Source organism: Pleurodeles waltl, chromosome 10 (genome assembly GCF_031143425.1).
Source record: "Pleurodeles waltl isolate 20211129_DDA chromosome 10, aPleWal1.hap1.20221129, whole genome shotgun sequence".
NCBI classification, from domain to species: Eukaryota; Metazoa; Chordata; class Amphibia; order Caudata; family Salamandridae; genus Pleurodeles; species Pleurodeles waltl.
Genome location: NC_090449.1, coordinates 14,234,276 through 14,254,084, shown reverse-complemented (window position 1 = coordinate 14,254,084; position 19,809 = coordinate 14,234,276). Strand labels below are relative to the sequence as shown.

Below are 19,809 nucleotides of genomic sequence, written 5' to 3'. Positions count from 1 at the left end.
CTGGTGGTAGGTGTTTGGGGTTAACTTGAACCCCAACCTGTGGACTTCCTAAAACCCAGAGACTGAAACTGTAAGTGTAGTACTTACCTGTAAATCGAACTAACGTTTCTTCCCCTCTGGAACTGTTTCTGAAAATTAAAGTGTTCATTTTTAAAACAGATTTTTGCCAATAAATCAAAAACTGTATGACTTATTGATTTCAAACAAAGTACTGTTGATACAGGTGTGAAATACAAATCTATTGAAGTACTTGCCTGCAACTTGAATCTTGTGGTTCTAAAAATAAATTAAGAAAATATTTTTTTGCTATATAAAAACCATTGGTCTGGTTTTGAGTCATTGGGCGTGTGCTTCATCTATTGTCTTTGTGTGTACAACAAATGCTTTGCACTACCCTCTGGTAAGCCTAACTGCTGGACAACACTACCACAAAAGAGAGCATTAGTATTTTCTACTTTAGCCTCTGTTAAGCCTCTTGGGGAACCCCTGGACTCTGTGCACACTATGGGGGTCATTCTGACCCCGGCCAGGGTCGGCGGGAGCACCGCCGACAGGCCGGCGGTGCCCCGCAGGGCATTCTGACCGCGGCGCTTCGGCCGCGGTCAGAAGAGGCAAACCGGCGGTCTCCCGCCGGTTTACCGCTGCCCTTTGAATCCCCCATGGCGGCGCAGCTTGCTGCGCCGCCATGGGGGATTCTGACACCCCCTACCGCCATCCTGTTCCTGGCGCCTGAGATAGGTGGGGTGATGGCAACCACGGAGAGCCACGTGCGCTCAAGGGTGCCAGAAGGGGGCGCCATTTCATGATCACTAGATGTAAGGGTGTGTCTAGGAGCTGTCAAGGGGCCACTAGGGGGCCCGTGGGAAAGCCCCTCCTCTCCATCGGCCTGCCAGTGTTGAAGATGTCTTTAAAGCAAGCCTTCGCCGGTAGTCGGTGTTGGGGTCGGGAAGGCTCGATGCCCTCGGAAGCCGCGAGGGGTCCTGGTTGCACCAATTTATTCCGTGTGGGACGGAGGAGGGCGCGGGAAGAGGCAGCAGAATGTCACAGGTCAAGGGTAAAAGGTCAAAGATAGAATGACGTGCATGCCAACATTTCAAAGGAGGAAAGTGGGAGATGTTAAAATACATAATCAGGAGAAATAATACTTCTCCCATGGACTTCTATTGAAGGAGAGGGAATTTCAGGAGGGAAACGGAAAAAATAGTAATTTTGGCATAGAAAATCGGGAGTCTCCCGTCTGAATCGGGTCTGTAGTCATGTATGTAATGAAAAGGCCGCCTCTCGAGGCATCGTGGGCAGATGGGAGAACAGAGATCTGAATCCTAGCGGGGGGGGTCAGTCGGGCATAGTGTATGATGCAAAAGAATGTGTACATGGTACGGGTGCCCGTCTGTAAAAAGACGTGCAGTGCGTGTCACGCCAGGAGGTTGGCGCCTATAGTGTATGATGCACAGAATGTGTACATTGTACAGCTGCCGGTCTGTAAAAAGACGTGCAGTGCGTGTCACGCCAGGGGGTTGGCGCCTATAGTGTATGATGCACAGAATGTGTACATTGTACAGCTGCCGGTCTGTAAAAAGACGTGCAGTGCGTGTCACGCCAGGGGGTTGGCGCCTATAGTGTATGATGCACAGAATGTGTACATTGTACAGCTGCCTGTCTGTAAAAAGACGTGCTATGATGCACAGAATGTGTACATTGTACAGCTGCCGGTCTGTAAAAAGACGTGCAGTGCGTGTCACGCCAGGAGGTTGGCGCCTATAGTGTATGATGCAAAAGAATGTGTACATGGTACAGGTGCCCGTCTGTAAAAAGACGTGCAGTGCGTGTCACGCCAGGGGGTTGGCGCCTATAGTGTATGATGCACAGAATGTGTACATTGTACAGCTGCCGGTCTGTAAAAAGACGTGCAGTGCGTGTCACGCCAGGAGGTTGGCGCCTATAGTGTATGATGCACAGAATGTGTACATTGTACAGCTGCCGGTCTGTAAAAAGACGTGCAGTGCGTGTCACGCCAGGGGTTGGCGCCTATGGTGTTTACATGATGCATGATGCACAGAATGTGTACATTGTACATCTGCCTGCGGCCCCTCCCAGCCCAGGGGGCGCCCCAGGCGTGGGTGTGGGGTGGGGCGGGGCTGAGCATCCTTCGGTGAATAGCGCTTCTTTCCCTTTCGGTCGCTAGGGGCGGTGCAGGGGGGAGCCGCGCAAGGTACGAGCAGCTCTGCACGTCCGCAGCCCCCCCACAGGCACCGCCCCTCCGACCATAGGATGATGAAGGGGAAGGGGGGCAGCCCCATCGTCTCCAAGACACGCCTCGTGCAACCCCTGGGCAGCCTTCTATTTTTTTACAGTTTTATTTAGCAAACTATTGGAGCGTGAGTGCCAAGAAGCCGCCCGTTCATAGAAGTTCGATGCTTTCTAGTCCCGTGTCTGCCAAGGATCCGTTCTTAGAAGTGAAAGGTTCCTTGTCCCCATGGCTGCTTGCGAGCCGCCCATTCATAGGAATGCAAGGCTTGGTTTCCCCGAGTCTGCTAGGGAGTTATCCCTTGTTAGGCATCAAGGTTTGTAGCTTCGTGTGTACCACAGAGCCACCCATTCTCAGAAGTGAAGGGCTCAGGAGCCATGTGACCGGTAGAGGACCTTCCATTCATAAATATGAACGGCTTCATAGCAGTCTGTCTGCAATAAGGCCATCAAAGAAGTGAAAGGCTCTGCAGCCCTGTGTCTGCTAGTGAACCAATCGTTAAAGAAGTGAAAGGCTCTGCAGCCCTGTGCCCGGCAGGGAGTCATCCATTCTTAGAAGTGAAAGGCTCCACAGCCTTGTGCCTGGGAGGGAGTCATCTATTGTTGGAAGTGAAACGCTGGACAGCCTTGTGTCTGCTAGTGAGCCATCAGTTCATAGAAGTGAAAGGCTCTACAGCCCTGTGCCTGCTAGTGACCCATCAGTTCATAGAAGTAAAAGGCTCTACAGCCCTGTGCCTGGGAGGGAGTCATCTATTCTTAGAAGTGAAAGACTCCATAGCCTTGTGTCTGCTAGAGAGCCATCAGTTCATAGAATTGAAAGGCCTTGCAGCCCTGTGCCTGGGAGGGAGTCATCTATTGTTGGAAGTGAAAAGCTCCATAGCCTTGTGCCTGCTAGTGAGTCATCAGTTCACAGAAGTGAAAAGCTCTGCAGCCCTGTGCCTGGGAGGGAGTCCTCTGTTAGAAGTGAAAGGCTTCATAGCCTTGTGTTTGCTAGTGAGCCATCAGTTCATAGAAGGGAAAGGCCTTGCCGCCCTGTGCCTGGGAGGGAGTCATCTATTGTTGGAAGTGAAAGGCTCCATAGCCTTGTGTCGGCTAGTGATCCATCAGTTCATAGAAGTGAAAGGCTCTGCATCCCTATGCCTAGAACAAAATCATTCATTCTCAGAAGTGAAAGGCTCCATAGTGTAGTGTCTGCTAGTGAGCCATCAGTTCATAGAAGTGAAAGGCTCTGCAGCCCTGTGCCTGGGAGGGAGTCCTCTGTTGTTGGAAGTGAAAGGCCCCATAGCCTTGTGTTTGCTAGTGAGCCATCAGTTCATAGAAGTGAAAGGCTCTGCAGCCCTGTGCCTGGGAGGGAGTCCTCTGTTGTTAGAAGTGAAAGGCTTCATAGCCTTGTGTCTGCTAGTGAACCATCAGTTCATAGAAGTGAAAGGCTCTGCAGCCCTGTGCCTGGGAGGGAGTCCTCTGTTGTTAGAAGTGAAAGGCTTCATAGCCTTGTGTTTGCTAGTGAGCCATCAGTCCATAGAGGTGAAAGGCCTTGCAGCCCTGTGCCTGGGAGGGAGTCATCTATTGTTGGAAGTGAAAGGCTCCATAGCTGTGTGTCTGCTAGTGAGCCATCAGGTCATAGAAGTGAAAGGCCTTGCAGCCCTGTGCCCAGGAGGGAGTCCTCTGTTGTTAGAAGTGAAAGGCTTCATAGCCTTGTGCCTGCTAGTGAGCCATCAGTTCATAGAAGTGAAAGGCTGTGAAGCCCTGTACCTGGGAGGGAGTCATCCATTCTTAGAAGTGAAAGGCTCCATAGCCTTGTGTCTGCTAGTGAGCCATCAGTTCATAGAAGTGAAAGGCTCTACAGCCCTGTGCCTGGGAGGGAGTCATCCATTCTTAGAAGTCAAAGGCTCCATTGCCTTGTGTCTGCTAGTGAGCCATCAGTTAATAGAAGTGAAAGGCCTTGCAGCCCTGTGCCTGGGAGGGAGTCATCTATTGTTGGAAGTGAAAGGCTCCATAGCCTTGTGTCTGCTAGTGAGCCATCAGTTCATAGAAGGGAAAGGCTGTGAAGACCTGTGCCTGGGAGGGAGTCCTCTGTTGTTGGAAGTGTAAAGCTCCAAAGCCTTGTGTCTGCTAGTGAGCCATCAGTTCATAGAAGTGAAAGGCTGTGAAGCCCTGTGCCTGGGAGGGATTCATCTATTGTTGGAAGTGAAAGGCTCCATAGCCTTGTGTCTGCTAGTGAGCCATCAGTTCATAGAAGTGAAAGGCTGTGAAGCCCTGTGCCTGGGAGGGAGTCATCTATTGTTGGAAGTGAAAGGCTCCATAGCCTTGTGTTTGCTAGTGAGCCATCAGTTCATAGAAGTGAAAGGCTGTGAAGCCCTGTGCCTGGGAGGGATTCATCTATTGTTGGAAGTGAAAAGCTTCATAGCCTTGTGTCTGCTAGTGAGACATCAGTTCATAGACGTGAAAGGCTGTGAAGCCCTGTGTCTGGGAGGGAGTCATCCATTCTTAGAAGTGAAAGGCTCCATAGCCTTGTGTCTGCTAGTGAGCCATCAGTTCATAGAAGTGAAAGGCCTTGCAGCCCTGTGCCTGTGAGGGAGTCATCTATTGTTGGAAGTGAAAGGCTCCATAGCCTTGTGTTTGCTAGTGAGGCATCAGTTCATAGAAGTGAAAGGCTCTGCAGCCGAGCCTGGGAGGGAGTCATCTATTGTTGGAAGTGAAAGGCTCCATAGCCTTGTGTCTTCTAGTGAGCCATCAGTTCATAGAGGTGATAGACTGTGAAGCCCTGTGCCTGGGAGGGAGTCATCCATTCTTAGAAGTGAAATGCTCCATAGCCTTGTGTCTGCTAGTGAGCCATCAGTTCATAGAAGTGAAAGGCCTTGCAGCCCTGTGCCTGGGAGGGAGTTATCTATTGTTGGAAGTGAAAGGCTCCATAGCCTTGTGTTTGCTAGTGAGGCATCAGTTCATAGAAGTGAAAGGCTCTGCAGCTGAGTCTGGGAGGGAGTCATCTATTGTTGGAAGTGAAAGGCTCCATAGCCTTCTGTCTGCTAGTGAGCCATCAGTTCATAGAGGTGAAAGGCTGTGAAGTGCTGTACCTGGGAGGGAGTCATCCATTCTTAGAAGTGAAAGGCTCCATAGCCTTGTGTTTGCTAGTGAGGCATTAGTTCATAGAAGTGAAAGGCTCTGCAGCCGAGCCTGGGAGGGAGTCATCTATTGTTGGAAGTGAAAGGCTCCATAGCCTTGTGTCTGCTAGTGAGGCATCAGTTCATAGAGGTGAAAGGCTGTGAAGCCCTGTACCTGGGAGGGAGTCATCCATTCTTAGAAGTGAAAGGCTCCATAGCCTTGTGTCTGCTAGTGAGCCATCAGTTCATAGAAGTAAAAGGCCTTGCAGCCATGTGCCTGGGAGGGAGTCATCTATTGTTGGAAGTGAAAGGCTCCATAGCCTTGTGTCTGCTAGTGAGCCATCAGTTCATAGAGGTGAAAGGCTGTGAAGCCCTGTACCTGGGAGGGAGTCATCCATTCTTAGAAGTGAAAGGCTCCATAGCCTTGTGTCTGCTAGTGAGCCATCAGTTCATAGAAGTAAAAGGCCTTGCAGCCATGTGTCTGGGAGGGAGTCCTCTGTTGTTAGAAGTGAAAGGCTTCCTAGCCTTGTGTTTGCTAGTGAGCCATCAGTCCATAGAGGTGAAAGGCCTTGCAGCCCTGTGCCTGGGAGGGAGTCATCTATTGTTGGAAGTGAAAGGCTCCATAGCCTTGTGTCTGCTAGTGAGCCATCAGTTCATAGAAGTGAAAGGCTCTGCAGCCCTGTGCCTGGGAGGGAGTCATCTATTGTTGGAAGTGAAAGACTTCATAGCCTTGTGCCTGCTAGTGAGCCATCAGTTCATAGAAGTGAAAGGCTCTGCAGCCCTGTGCCTGGGAGGGAGTCATCTATTGTTGATAGTGAAAGGCTCCACAGCCTTGTGCCTGCTAGTGAGCCATCAGTTCATAGAAGTGAAAGGCTGTGAAGCCCTGTGCCTGGGAGGGAGTCATCTATTGTTGGAAGTGAAAGGCTCCACAGCCGTGTGTCTGCTAGTGAGCCAATAGTTGAAGAAGTGAAAGGCTCCACAGCCCTGTAACCGCAGACAGCCGTCTTTCCACCACCCCCTCCATCTTGGTGCCACTTGTTCAGTGTCTAACATAGAGAGCTGGGTTTAAAGTGCACATGTTGGTGGCCCCACCATGACACGCCGCAGGGTGACCTCGTAACACACCACCCCTGACTCTGAAGCTGACTCTCTCTGACTCAGCCCACTGAATCCAGATCCCCGTGACACCCGCTTCCGGTGAAGATGTCCACCGCAGCTTGTGCGCTGCGCCTGCGCAGTGAGGTGACAGCAGCACTTGGCGGTTCCTGGCAGGGCCTGGAGAGGACTGCACCACAGGCAGGTGACCCAGAGACACACAGGCACTGTGCTGCAGGCCTGGAAGGCAAACATGCAGGCAGCATTATATTGCATCGAAAAACAGGGCCGGTGACCCAAGAAACATTACACTGAGAGTGTTAATATGCAGTTTGCCTTGTTTTTCAATAATTAAACTATATGATTGGAGATTCTCTCTCAGGCACGAGGTCTGCTTTGGATCAATACAAAACCAGGCTGAATGCAGGAGGCGACCACAAATAGAGACAGAAATACATTATATTCTGGACTGTCTTTAAGGGCACAGAAGCCCCCACAGCTGCAGCAGCGATGGAACAAAATAAGCAACAGGGTGAAAGAAGCCTTGGCAAGAACAAGACCACAAACTCAAGCAAGAGACGGAGACAAGAGCCTCAACACACATTCAGTCTTTGGCAGTGCTTTAAATGGGCCGGTACTCACCGGTACTGAGTACCGGCACTTTTTTATTTTGAGAGGGAGAGTACCGGCATATCTCAAGATAAACGTAATACTTTTAATTGGGGAGTACCGGCACTTCTCGGAAACAAGCAGGTACTCGATCACAGAGTACCTGAACTTCTATTTTTCCATTTAAAGCACTGGTCTTTGGCTTCCCATGGGATGCACCATTTTTGCTACATGAGGGATAATTCATTCACCGTGCCCATCTAGTCCGTGCCCCTCTTGGAAGGGTCAGTTCTAGGTAAAACCTGGGTTACATCCTTGGCCTCGCTACCTACAACTACTGAGAAGTAACATATGCCATCTTTAGAGTTGATAGACTGCTGTATGTATGTCAAGACCTGCACCTCCAGGCCTCGGCTTTCATTTTAGAACATTTGGTAGCAAGTATTCAGTTAGTTTAACCCTCAGAACAGATTGCTTAGTTAAACAAGCATTGGCAAAGCCAATAGGTTTCACCGCTGCGGAATCCACTGGCATCCTCATCGCTGTAGTGGTCTCTGTTAGTTAAGGGAAGAACTTTGTGCTTGGATGTGCTCTTATGAAAGTGCAGGATCCTGTCACTCACAGTGAAGTTAGACGATAGTTGAAGACACTAACCCACTGCCCCACGCTATAGGGAAAAATGTGAATGACGCAATAGCAGGCCAGTAGATCACAGGGACCAGCTAAAAGCCCTATAAATCACATACTGTGCATATAGTTTTAGTCAAACGAAAAGCTGATTGCTAGACTAGACATCATTCATCCTGTACCACCGCCCACTGCAACTTTTTGATGTGACGAGTGCCACAGGCTTCATGTTAAAGGCCTATCGTGAAAATATGGTCCTCGGCTTTTTAAAAAAAATCTTTTTATTTGTTTTTGATAAACAATACAGAGTACAATACTCAAACATTTCATCCTGAGGAGGGCGTTTAACATCAATAATGAGAAATTACAGCTGGTGAAGTCATAATATTGATTCATTGAATGTCCGGAGATCTGTCCGGACTGATAGTCATAAATGTTCTGAGATTTTTATCATGCCTGAGTTTTCAAGTGAGGTGGAGCCAGGAATGAGCATTGTTTTAAAACCTTTCACTTGCTTCTGCCCTGTGTTTCCCTCCCAAGAGGATTAAACCTCCCCCTCCCCTCTTTCTTTCCCTATTGCCGCTCGGGTGCCTGCTGGATGCAGATTATCAATGGGTGTCTAGTTATTTGTAGTTTGGTGTGAGGTGATAAGTCACGTATTCCATTGTTGTGTAAGAGAAATAAGTCTCTTTTTGGCTGCACTATTGCTATCTCGTAAAATGTGTGTTGTCGGAGTGTTGCTCTACCATGTTAGTGGTCTTACAGTCGTTCAGGTGTCTGTGCCTCTTCTCCCTGTTGTACCCATTCGTTCACCAGGGCGCTCCAAGCTCTGGCTCTTTCCATGGGTCCCTGTCCTCTCCGTGCCTCTCTGTGTCTAATCATCTCCTCGGTGTATTTGTGGTCCTGCAATTGCTTTCCACGTCATTGCGATCTCCCTTTTGGCCAATACTAGGGCTCGATCTTGGAACTGATTAGTATACTTATGCTTGGGTTGATGTCTATATCCCTCCAGAAGGCAGTGTTTGGGGCTATCCGGCACTTCCTGGTCAACAATCTCAGATAAAAGTTGTGTTATCTCTCGCCAATATTCCTTTATGTTTGGGCAATTCCAAAACATATGTATAAATTCTGCACCCTCTTCTTGGCTTCTGGGGCATCCAGTTCCCAGGGCCCGAAGTGCCTCTTAATTCTACCCGGGGTCAGATATGCTCTGTGTAGGACATATGTATTAATCAATTTGAATCTTGCATTCCTGGAGGCCCTCGGGATCCAGGTCAATATTTCCTCCCAGTCCCTGTCCTCTATGGGGATCCCCAGATCTGTTTCCCATTTTTGTTTGAGCGCTGTTAGTGGGAGTGTCAGTGTGTTTCTTATTTTTCTATAGAGATGGGATACTGTTGTATTTGTCTCTGCTGTGTAACTGAGGGATTGTGTTATTTCGGATATAGGTGGCTCCGATCTATCGATGTGCCAGTGCTTGTTAATTATGATTGTGATTGCTCTGTGGAGCAGGAAATTCCCCCTTGGGATCTGATATCGGCTTTGAAAGTCTTCGAAGGGTAATAGGGCGTTTGCCTCACACAGGGTGCCCAGTGTGGTGGCTCCTGTTCTCTCCCAATTTTCCATTTCACTCCAGTAGCCCTTATGTGGAAGTGTCAACAGGCATCGCATTGGCATCTCGGGGGCTAAGGCCGGGGGCACTTCGTCCTACAAAGGTGTCGTTTCCAGCATTTATGGATTACTTCTAGTGCCTGGGATCTAGGAAGCGCAGGGGGGCCAAGGCCTAAAATAGCACTGCTCAGTGCTGGTAGTTCGGGGGTAAATGGTAATATGTCGTGACTGGCCGTCACACGGTCTGTCATCCAGCTGCCCAGCCATTGAGCTGCTAAGTAATATACTTCGAGATCTGGCACAGCCAGTCTTCCCTCTTCAGTAGGCCGTTTCCTTACTGTCAGTGCTAGTCTCCTCCTGCCCGTCCCCCAGATAAATCCTGTTATCAGTGAGTCCAAGTCTTTAAAGAAACTCTGTGGGAGCCATACAGGCAGTGTCGTAAAGAAATATAATAGTCTGGGTAGGGTTACCATCTTCAGGAGTGCTATTCTGCCCGCAACCGAGATGGGCAGTGTTGCCCAAAACTCCATTGAGCCCTTAATACCCCTCAGCGCCCGCTCAATATTTCCGTCAAATAGATTTTGGCAGTCGTGGTATACGTGGACCCCCAGATATTTTAAACATCTGGGCTCCCATTGTAGTTCTCCTATAGTCGGGAAGGAATCCTCCTCTCCTCTAGCGGGAAAAGACTGGATTTCTGCCAACTGACTCTTAATCCAGATAAATCGCCAAATTCCTTTACTAATATCTGAGCGGTCTGCAGATCGCTCCCCGTATCTTCTAAGAAAAGCAGATCATCTGCGTTCAATGCTATATGATGGGTCTGATCCATCGTAGTGATACCTCCATATGTACCGCCCTCCCGGGCTCTGCAAGCGAATGGTTCAATTGCTAATGCAAATAGCAGAGGGGCAAGGGGGCAGCCCTGCCTAGTGCCCCTCACCACCCTGTAGCTATTGGAGATGGTGGTGCTCGTTCTAACTCTAGCCGTCGGGCCAGTGTATAGTAATTTAGTCCAGGCTATAAAGCGGTCTCCCAGCCCAAACCTGCGGAGGACCTCGTACAGATATCGCCACTCCAAGCTGTCGAATGCTTTTTCAAAATCAATAGCGAAGACTGCCGCTCTACTTTTTCAATATCCATCATCTTGCATTAAGGCTATGAGGCGCCGTATATTCTGCGCAGTTTGGCGTCCTGGTATAAATCCAGCCTGGTCCGAGTGTATTAAATGTGGCAGGTGATGCATGAGTCGGATCGCTAGTATTTTACTCAATACATTGTAATCTGTTGCGAGCATCGACAACGGGCGGTATGAGGCCACGTCCGTCGGTGCCCTCCCTGGTTTTAAGAGTGGATGGTCCTCGGCTTGTTTTTGATATTTCCATCGCTCATCGCTTATCAATGGCGTTTATGCAGCGTGCTCAACGGAGCACTCCTACTGAGGCGTTAAGAAGCATATTGATCAAACACTCACCCGTACTTTATATTACAATTAGCATTCCGGGTTCAAGGGTACTTATTATTTCGACTTTTCAGTCTGTATTTATTCATAATTGTTTTTTGCTCATATTTCTGTATGCATCCATTTTTATTTTGTGTTTACTGTATAAATGAAGCTGCAATAGGTATTTTTCCAGATTTATTTAACTGATAAATGTGTACTTGCGCTTGAATGTCCAAAAGGTTTCAGCAGTATACTATGTAATAGTGTTATCTGAAAACACGTACATTGTAGAATAGCACAAATATCTATAGATCTGCAGATAATTAAGCTTAATTAGGAAATCTATTGTCTTTTTTCATCTCCCCATCGCACAATCTGTACCTGGCATTCATGATTGACAGTAGAAAGAATCACCCAAAGAAGGCCTATTTTCCATATTTGTCTGTGTTTCATAGGAAAATAAATTGTTTTCTGTCTGTATTTATCTGTAAAAATCTGTTAAATTCGGAAAACTGGGAGCCCTAATTATAATACATCGATGTCAGATTCATAAGAAGTGCATCAGATTCACCTCCTGTAAAGAACACCTGTCTACCAGAACCTGTCAGAATGTTTTTCTGCCCTGCATGCCTCCATCGATTGATAAAACATAGCCCGAAGGTGGGTGATTTACATCCATCCATCTGTATATCTGCAGCTAGAAATTGTAATTTATCTCTGTAATCCTGGTTGGCGCTAAGCCATACCATTGACATGAATACAGTGACGGTGCAGCGGAAAACCGTGCTAGTAAATATCGAGTGTTCCTGCCTATGCAAGCCGCATGTGACTACCAAACACTTCCAGGCGCTTCTGGTTATCATATGTGATGCAGCACTCACAACAGAGACTGGCCCACACTGCTGACTTGTAGAAAAAAACTTTGTATTGATAACAAGCTATTCAGGTGCAGTTCCTTTGTTCCGCTCTTATGCAAGGGGTTTCTTACAGGTAAACTTTTTTGTAAATTGTAGATTGACTCATGTTACTTGCTCTCTGTCTCTCTCATATAGGATGAGATGGTAGAGGATGTGGCTTAGTGAGAGAGGATGTGGCTTAACGGCCACAGCTGCCGACTTTGAAGCTGGGGTGCCAGGTTCAAGTCTCGGCTCAACATCCTGTGATTCTGGGCAAATCACTTTATCTTCCAGTGTCTACCAAAAATGAATGTGTCCTTGTGTATCGCAATTGGTGCTCAGGTAAAGCGCTTCAATAGCTTTGGGTCACGTTTGCGCTGTATAAAACCCCACAGGAAGAAAAGAAAAATACCCAGGAGGGTCTGTCGGACATAAAAAAATTCTGCATTTGCATGAATTTGAAAAGACAAAGCAACTGTCAAAGCAGCATTTAGAATTAACTTTACCAGGCATGAGATCCACGAGTCATGGTGACACATGATGAGTGGTGTACATGACAATATCATGCAAGACAGCGTGCAATTAAAAAAAGAGTCCCTTGAGAAGCATGCGGCTGCAGAAGGCCACAGGCTGCCAGCTGGAAACTGTACTAGGTCCCGAGTCGCAGAAGAAAGCGGAAGGAAACCTTGCTAACTAGACCTTGATGCTGCTGACCAATGAGAAGCCCGAAATGCGAGTGACTGGGAAGCCTACAAATAGTAAGAATGGGGGTGGGTTCTAAGCCTCTTTTGAGATTTTTTTTCTTAAAAGATTTTGCAAGCACAGCAGGCGTGCATGCATTCGACGTGCAGGCGAAACCTAAAAAGGTGTCTAAAATATGGAGAGATTTGAAAGTAGGAAGCAATCGGGCAGATCTAATCACGCTGCAGCCTGAAGGAATCAATGTTATCAGGATTTCTTTCCCCACTAAAAAAGACATTTGTTTTTTATGATGGGGACAGTTACACTTATTTTCATTCCCTGGTTTGTAAGAAATTGAATTTGTTTCCTTTTGACATTTGCAAAAGTTTAGATGAACAAAGCCTGTCGTTTGAAATATGGCTCCAACATGCTTTTATCAGCCTGTGATTACATTTCCCTGCAGACAGAGTGGGTCCCTTGCAATAACTTGTTGCTTTGGAATGTGAGCAAGACAGCCGAGTCAATTGATAAATTATATTAATCAGTTAATGCAGACATTTACATACAAGTTGCTTACAATAGGTATCTGGTTATAACATAGTTTCTGGAGGACAGGACTCATCACAAAAGTGTGCATGCCCATTAGCACAAGGAGCAAGTAGCCAAACTTCACCTGTTATATTAGACACAAGCATACTAACCACAAAGCACACAATTGCACATTGCACACAATATGAGCTAAATTTACTAAGAGTTGAGCAGGTCGTTGGCTGGCTATGTGCAATTTTGCACTCCGCCTGCAGCCTTTGTAATGGTCAGTAACGGTTCACAATGCTTTGCGTCACGCTGTGGTATGTGAGCACCCACGCAAACATTCGTACGAAACCGTCTGAATCCCTCTTTGCTATGTCGCGGAAGGATTTGTCCGTAAGTCGAATCTGCTGAGCTAGATAAGACAATGGCTGTCAGAGAAATGAATGTACATTAGCCCGCTGCACTCTACTTCAAGGTAGTGGAAATCTAGCACTGTCCCAATATGGGGTGTTTCGGGTACCCCCATGACCCTGTACCACACTGTCATGGAAGCCTTCTGTTTGCCTCTGTGGTCTCCTGTGCTGCTCTTTAAGGCACTGTGCTCTACCAGGCATGGCTCTTTAACAGGAAGTCACCAAATGCTGCTCTACGAGTGAACATGGCTAGTGCCCTGTAACAAGACCACCTTTACGGAGTGGCAACCATACCATAGAAAGGGGCTGGCGCTATACCTACCTTTCCAGTTGACTTGACGCCCTTCCAGACACAGAAGTAGACCAACACCCAACAGGCCAGAAGGCAGAGCAGCATCTCCCAGTTGATGGCGCCTACGTCGTCCAGACCCGTGGAGATGCGTAAGACCTTATTCCTGAAAGAAAGAGCACAGGGTACACATGGTTAGGCAAGGAGGAGAATAACACTGAGGGCAGGCTAGGGGTACCAGTGAATTCCTAGGACAAGCCAAGTTTCATGAATAGAATGTGGGGACCTCACCCAAGCCGCATAGACAGGGGCGGCCCCAAGGGGATAGGCCAGGGAGTAGCCCAAAGAAGAGGGAAGCAAGCAAAAACAGTGTCAGTGCCCTATGCTGGTGTGCATAGCACATGGATGGGCTGAAAAGTGGTTGAGAACCGATGAGACTGCCCCCCAACTTTTTAGAGTAATATAGAAAGTGCCCCCCAAATCCAGGTGCTGGGATCCAAAAATCATGCATCTGACACTTGGCTTTCACCACATACCCACCGCCCACAGTGTAGACCACCCAACTTAGCAATCTGTCCTTGGGGAGGGACATACACATCATCTAAACATGTACCCAGTCAGGGGGTGGGGTGAGTGGTGTCCACTCTAGAGCGAAGAGTGAGTTATGTTAACCCTTAAAGTCAGTGTTGCAGAGATGTTGAGCCAGTCCAGGAGACTCGCCCGACTTCTACGAGTCTGTGATTCTGTCTGTACCACCACTGAGTGGCGAGGGAATCCTTTGTCAAAGAAGTAGGGAGCATAGTTTCGGGAGCCACCATGGGGGGATGGTCGAATCCTGGCGTGCGTATGAAGAACGTCTTATACGTTGTGGTACATTGAGTGCGTGAGTTGAGCGTGTTAGTGGCCAACTAAAGTTGCGTAACTGTGGTAACGGGACACAAATCCTTAAGTAACCATTGGAAAGACCTCAATGGCACCCATTGCTTATTAGAGATCTAACCCTCAAATGCCACGAGGATCTTAAGAGATTTTTGGGCACGTGTAGCCTCCCGTGGCTTCGCAAGGGAGCAGGGAAAGGTCCTGAGATGGAGTGAGATTGGCTCATTTTCTATTTCATTTTGGACTTTTTTTATCTAGCTATAGTGACAGCTCTTCAGTGCCCTTCCTCGGTGTGTGGTTGTGTGTGGTTGCTTCTCCTCTATTCAGGTTGTGGGCCTGATTTAGGTTTTGACGGAGGGGAGTACTCAATCGCAAACGTGAGGGATGTCACGTCCGCTGTATAACGATCCCATTATATCCTATTGAGAGAGTAACACAGCGGGCGGGCTACTAGGCGTATTCCCTCCACCAAGGTATGAATCAGGCCCTATGTTGGAATGTGTTCTGTAAGAGTTATTCCTTAAGGTATTTCGTCCAACGGTAGACGTTTGGGTGTCCACCTTACGTCTGGTTGGGCGTGCTCAGTAAGTGACCTCCCACAGAAAATAATGCCCTTTTAGCAGTGTTCTAATAATGCATTATCTCAGTGAAGAGGCTTTTTATTGTGTACAAAGTGTTAGGAACGTTGGACTTGCCAATATGTTGGAGTTAAAAAGAGACTTTATAAGGAGGTTGAATCTCCAAAGATGACGCCAGTGGCTGGGCGTTGGACAAAGTGATTAACGCATTCAACATTGAAGCTCTGATTACGCCAGTTGGGAAGCCACCGCTCCTGATACTGTAATTGTATGTATATAGCGCTTACTACCCCTGACCAGGGTCGGCTGCTGAGGTTCCTCAGCAGCACGTCTGGAGCCTTCTATCACTGAATTATGACAAGGAATCAGTTGAGAAATGGTCTCTCTTTTCTACGAGATGTGAATTATCCCCCCTGTCTGAAAGGAGGCAAACATTACATGTCCTCACTTTAAACCAACCAACTCCTCTTCTTCATGACAGCTGCTGTGAAGTTGGAAGGCATTTGGTAGGGTGGAGTTGCCCTGACATATTCCAGAGTTAGAGTGTTTTTTTGGTTTCATAAACTACTTCAAACATTTATTAGAAACCTTTCATTTTGAATACTTTATTTCTGTAAGTGGCTGTTTCGGACTATAATTTCAGTTGAAAGATGTCAAGTGTGTCTGTTGTCACAGGTCTATTTTGAAGACAAAACAAGTCCCATGCATCACCTTTAAGAGAAAACCCTAATATTCCGGATTTAATAATGTGCAGCGCTAATTCTACCTGTACAGCTCTTCCCAAGAGGAATTCTGGTCAGCATTAATCAGTTCTTCTTGCCACCGACACTAACTGATGCTGTGGGACCTGAGGCCTGGGTCATGTCTCGTGGCTCAGGCCACCCCCTCTTGGAGCTGCCATCAGTGATGTTTTACTCTTTGGCTCACAGGGAGAACCCTCGAGTCTCTCCAGCCTCTAGGGATCACTGGAGATCTGGCACAACGCCTGCTTGGGGTGGGGGGGGGGGGGGGGCTGATCATGGAATGATCTAGGATTAATGACTACTTGTCTGAATGACTTATGGAGATAGTTGTATTGTCTACATATAATTGTCGTATCTTCATGTAGAAGTGCTGTCAAATATTCTCGGAATGTTAGGACATTTTTGTGAAGACACAGCTGACCTTTAGGGAACTTTATTGATTTGTGAAATGCCAGTGCGTTTGAAAGTTTATTTCAAGGTCAGAAATTAGTCACATGTGATAGCGTCTTTCCATTATTTAATTATTTGTTTGGTGTGACCTTAAAGACACGATAAAATACATTTTTATGTCACTTCTTGGTCTATGCGGGCGTCTGGTTCATTGCTACAGGACATAGTTAAAGATGGCGCCCCATTATCTAGTAATTTCTGCAAGGTTCTACTATTTGCCAATGGGCTATTGTGAAAGCTCCCTTCCCATAGGTTGTCTTTCCATTCTGTAATCATGTGACTCTATCAACCATTTTTAAAGCTCCTTTCCCATTGGTCCTGATGCTGCTAAGGGCTTTTGTTGTGGCTGTCTTTTCATTGACGAATAGTGTACGAGGAGTTTTTCTACAATGCAGGGTATATGGTTAAAGATCCTTCCCACTGGTTGACAACTTACATGGCATTTTCACAAAGCTGTAACCTAATAATGGCCTGATAATAGCTGCCTTCCCGTTGGTTAGTTTTTACTGGTGCATTTTGACTTCTCATAGGGAGGCCTTAGTAAAGCTGCCTTTTTTAGGGTCGCGCATGCGTATCGCAGCGAGACGCTTTAGTGTTTAGAAAAGGGCTCGGAGCCCTGTCGACGTCACGTCAGTGTTTTTCATTGGTTCGTGGGCTTGCCTAATAAAATCTGCTTGCTTTCATTAGTCGAAGGCGTGCATACGTCATGCCCTTTCCGGTGGCTAGCCCTCCTCGAGCGCATCGACCAAGTACAGAAAGCATGCGCGGCTCACTGTTTTCTGTCTGGCTCGTGGACTACTTTTACTCTGATTTACGAGCGCGATCTCGCTTGGCAGAAGTCAAGCGCTTTACATAGTTAATTGCACTTTTTCAGGTTACGTACATAAATGCACTTTTGCCGATAGGTGAAAAGTCGGGTTAGGAGTTTACAACGCTATCAGTTCTAACATGAGCAAACTCGAGACCCGTTGCATTGCAAATGCTTGTTTTTAGGTTGAACGTGCAAGTGCTCTGACATGTTGCAATCTAGCTGTGGGCTTTTAACCACGCCCACTTGACACCCATCACTATCACTCGTTCATGGGCTTGCCTTTCAAAAATCCTTTCTTATCATTGGTAAATGCTTAACGTTTGTCCCTCCTTGGACGGTTTTGTTACCGCCTTGGCCATGGACCCTGTTACATGGATAATTGCACGTTTGCTGATACGTTTGACTGCGAGCAAACTTCTTTTTCCTTTTGTTTCTCTCCTTCGCGCTCATGCTCAAAGCGGCCATAGCGCTATGAATCGGCTTGTTTGGGTTAGCGGAGTATGAAATGTTCTTGGGACTACACTGGCTTCTCATTACTCAGCTTTTATGGTACCAGAGTATCATTGTTGGAATATGTCTGTCCTTATTATCATTTCCAACAATATCACCTCATAGCAGTCACTAGCAGAAACTCTACCCCAGTGGGTGGATATTCTGACACACTGCCATCATGTCTCGAGGGCCAGGGCTAAAGGTGCCATGTATTTGCCTAGTTGTAAGCAGCGCTACATGTGGGAGCCATGTGAACACGTGGAAGCTGGCTGGAGGTTGCTGAGGCATGAGTTAGCCAGGAGGTTGGAGGCTGGTGATGTGGAAATCCTTCAGTGAGAGAGGAGGTTGGGCAGCTGGGCCGGTGGTTGGTGGTACAAGGTTGAGATTTGCTAGAGACTGTTGGTTGGGATTGACATTGGGCAGAGGTTGGCGACTAGTGTGGGTGTTGTGGGTCTGAAGGGTGGTTGGCGAGCAGGGAAGGAGGTTGGGGTGCAGGCCTGAGGTTGTGTGGAGGTGGTAGCTTGGGGTAGACCTTTGATGGAGGATGACAAGGTGGGAAGTGGCTGGTGAGGAAGGCTTGAGGTTGTGTGTAGGCCAAAGATGGCGCGGAGGCCATTTAGGTGGAGGTGAGGTGCTCCCGCTCCCTCCTGTTCAACCGAAAGTGCACACCCCATTATCACAAGAGGAAAACAATGCAGAACAACACCAAGACAACGATAGAAATAAGAAAAGAACATAACAAAATCCAGAGAGGCTGGGGTCAAGCTCACATGTTCGAGAATCATGCTAACAAGACCACCCGCGGCTGGCGGCGAGGGGTCATGTGATCCGCTCCTCTCCTGCGATTGGCTGGGCTCCCTACTACCGCCATTTACTCATACCACTGCAAAAAAACATCACAGCGACAGAGAACAAACAGGAACCAGAGACATTGTGGGCAGTACAATGTTATTGCGTTATTGTTACACACATTTCAGTGAGCTCCGGCAGCGCCCAGGGGAATGAACATCTTCGTGCCCAGGGGTCGGGAGGGCAGCGGTGCAGGCTCCCCTGCACCACCCCCTGCCTGGACCCTCAGACCTGCCAGGGGCTGGTGCCATCTCTGAGGGTCCGCACTGTACCCAGACCCCACCGGGCATTGGCCTCTTCAGCGGGGAAAGGTTCTGGGAGGAATGGCGTCTCAGGCCTCCATTTCTGTTTTATCTCAGAAGGTGGGGGTGGGAGGGAGGAGAGGTTACATGCACATTCACCCATTCATTCCGTGGCCTCTCTCTAGAGGAGTCCGGGTGGTCTGATCATTCAGTCCATATCCTTGCCACACAGTGGGTGAGCAGGTGGGGTGTACTAAATCTACTCCATGGCATCTGTCTTGGGACAACAGGAGAGCCAAGTTACCTGCCCATGCACTCCATGGCCTCTCTGTTTCTAGGTTACCTGCCCATGCACTCCATGGCCTCTCTGTCTCTAGGTTACCCTGCCCATGCACTCCATGGCCTCTCTGTCTGTAGATTACCTGCCCATGCACTCCATGGCCTCTCTGTCTGTAGGTTACCTGCCCATGCACTCCATGGCCTCTCTGTCTGTAGGTTACCTGCCCATGCACTCCATGGCCCCTCTCTCTCTCTAGGTTACCTGCCCATGCACTCCATGGCCTCTGTCTCTCTCTCTCTAGGTTACCTGCCCATGCACTCCATGGCCTCTCTGTCTCTGGGTTACCTGCCCATGCACTCCATGGCCTCTCTGTCTCTAGGTTACCTGCCCATGCACTCCATGGCCTCTCTGTCTCTAGGTTACCTGCCCATGCACTCCACGGCCTCTCTGTCTCTGGGTTACCTGCCCATGCACTCCATGGCCCCTCTCTCTCTCTAGGTTACTTGCCCATGCACTCCATGGCCTCTCTGTCTCTAGGTTACCTGCCCATGCACTCCATGGCCCCTCTCTCTCTAGGTTACCTGCCCATGCACTCCATGGCCCCCCTCTCTCTCTAGGTTACCTGCCCATGCACTCCATGGCCTCTGTCTCTCTAGGTTACCTGCGCATGCACTCCATGGCCTCTGTCTCTCTAGGTTACTTGCCCATGCACTCCATGGCCCCTCTCTCTCTCTAGGTTACTTGCCCATGCACTCCATGGCCTCTCTGTCTCTGGGTTACCTGCCCATGCACTCCATGGCCTCTCTGTCTCTGGGTTACATGCCCATGCACTCCATGGCCTCTCTCTCTCTAGGTTACCTGCCCATGCACTCCATGGCCTCTGTCTCTCTAGGTTACCTGCCCATGCACTCCATGGCCTCTCTGTCTCTAGGTTACCT

At 48.3% G+C, this 19,809-nt stretch overlaps 1 protein-coding gene across 1 annotated transcript in view; it reads right to left on the bottom strand.

Moving 5' to 3' along the window:
- SLC6A8 (solute carrier family 6 member 8) overlaps positions 1–19,809 on the bottom strand; it is a 151,527-nt gene that overhangs the window by 61,789 nt on the left and 69,929 nt on the right. The window contains exon 4 of the mRNA XM_069209413.1: positions 13,581–13,713. Within this exon, the coding sequence (XP_069065514.1) occupies positions 13,581–13,713 (133 nt within the window). The remainder of the gene's footprint in view (positions 1–13,580; positions 13,714–19,809) is intronic.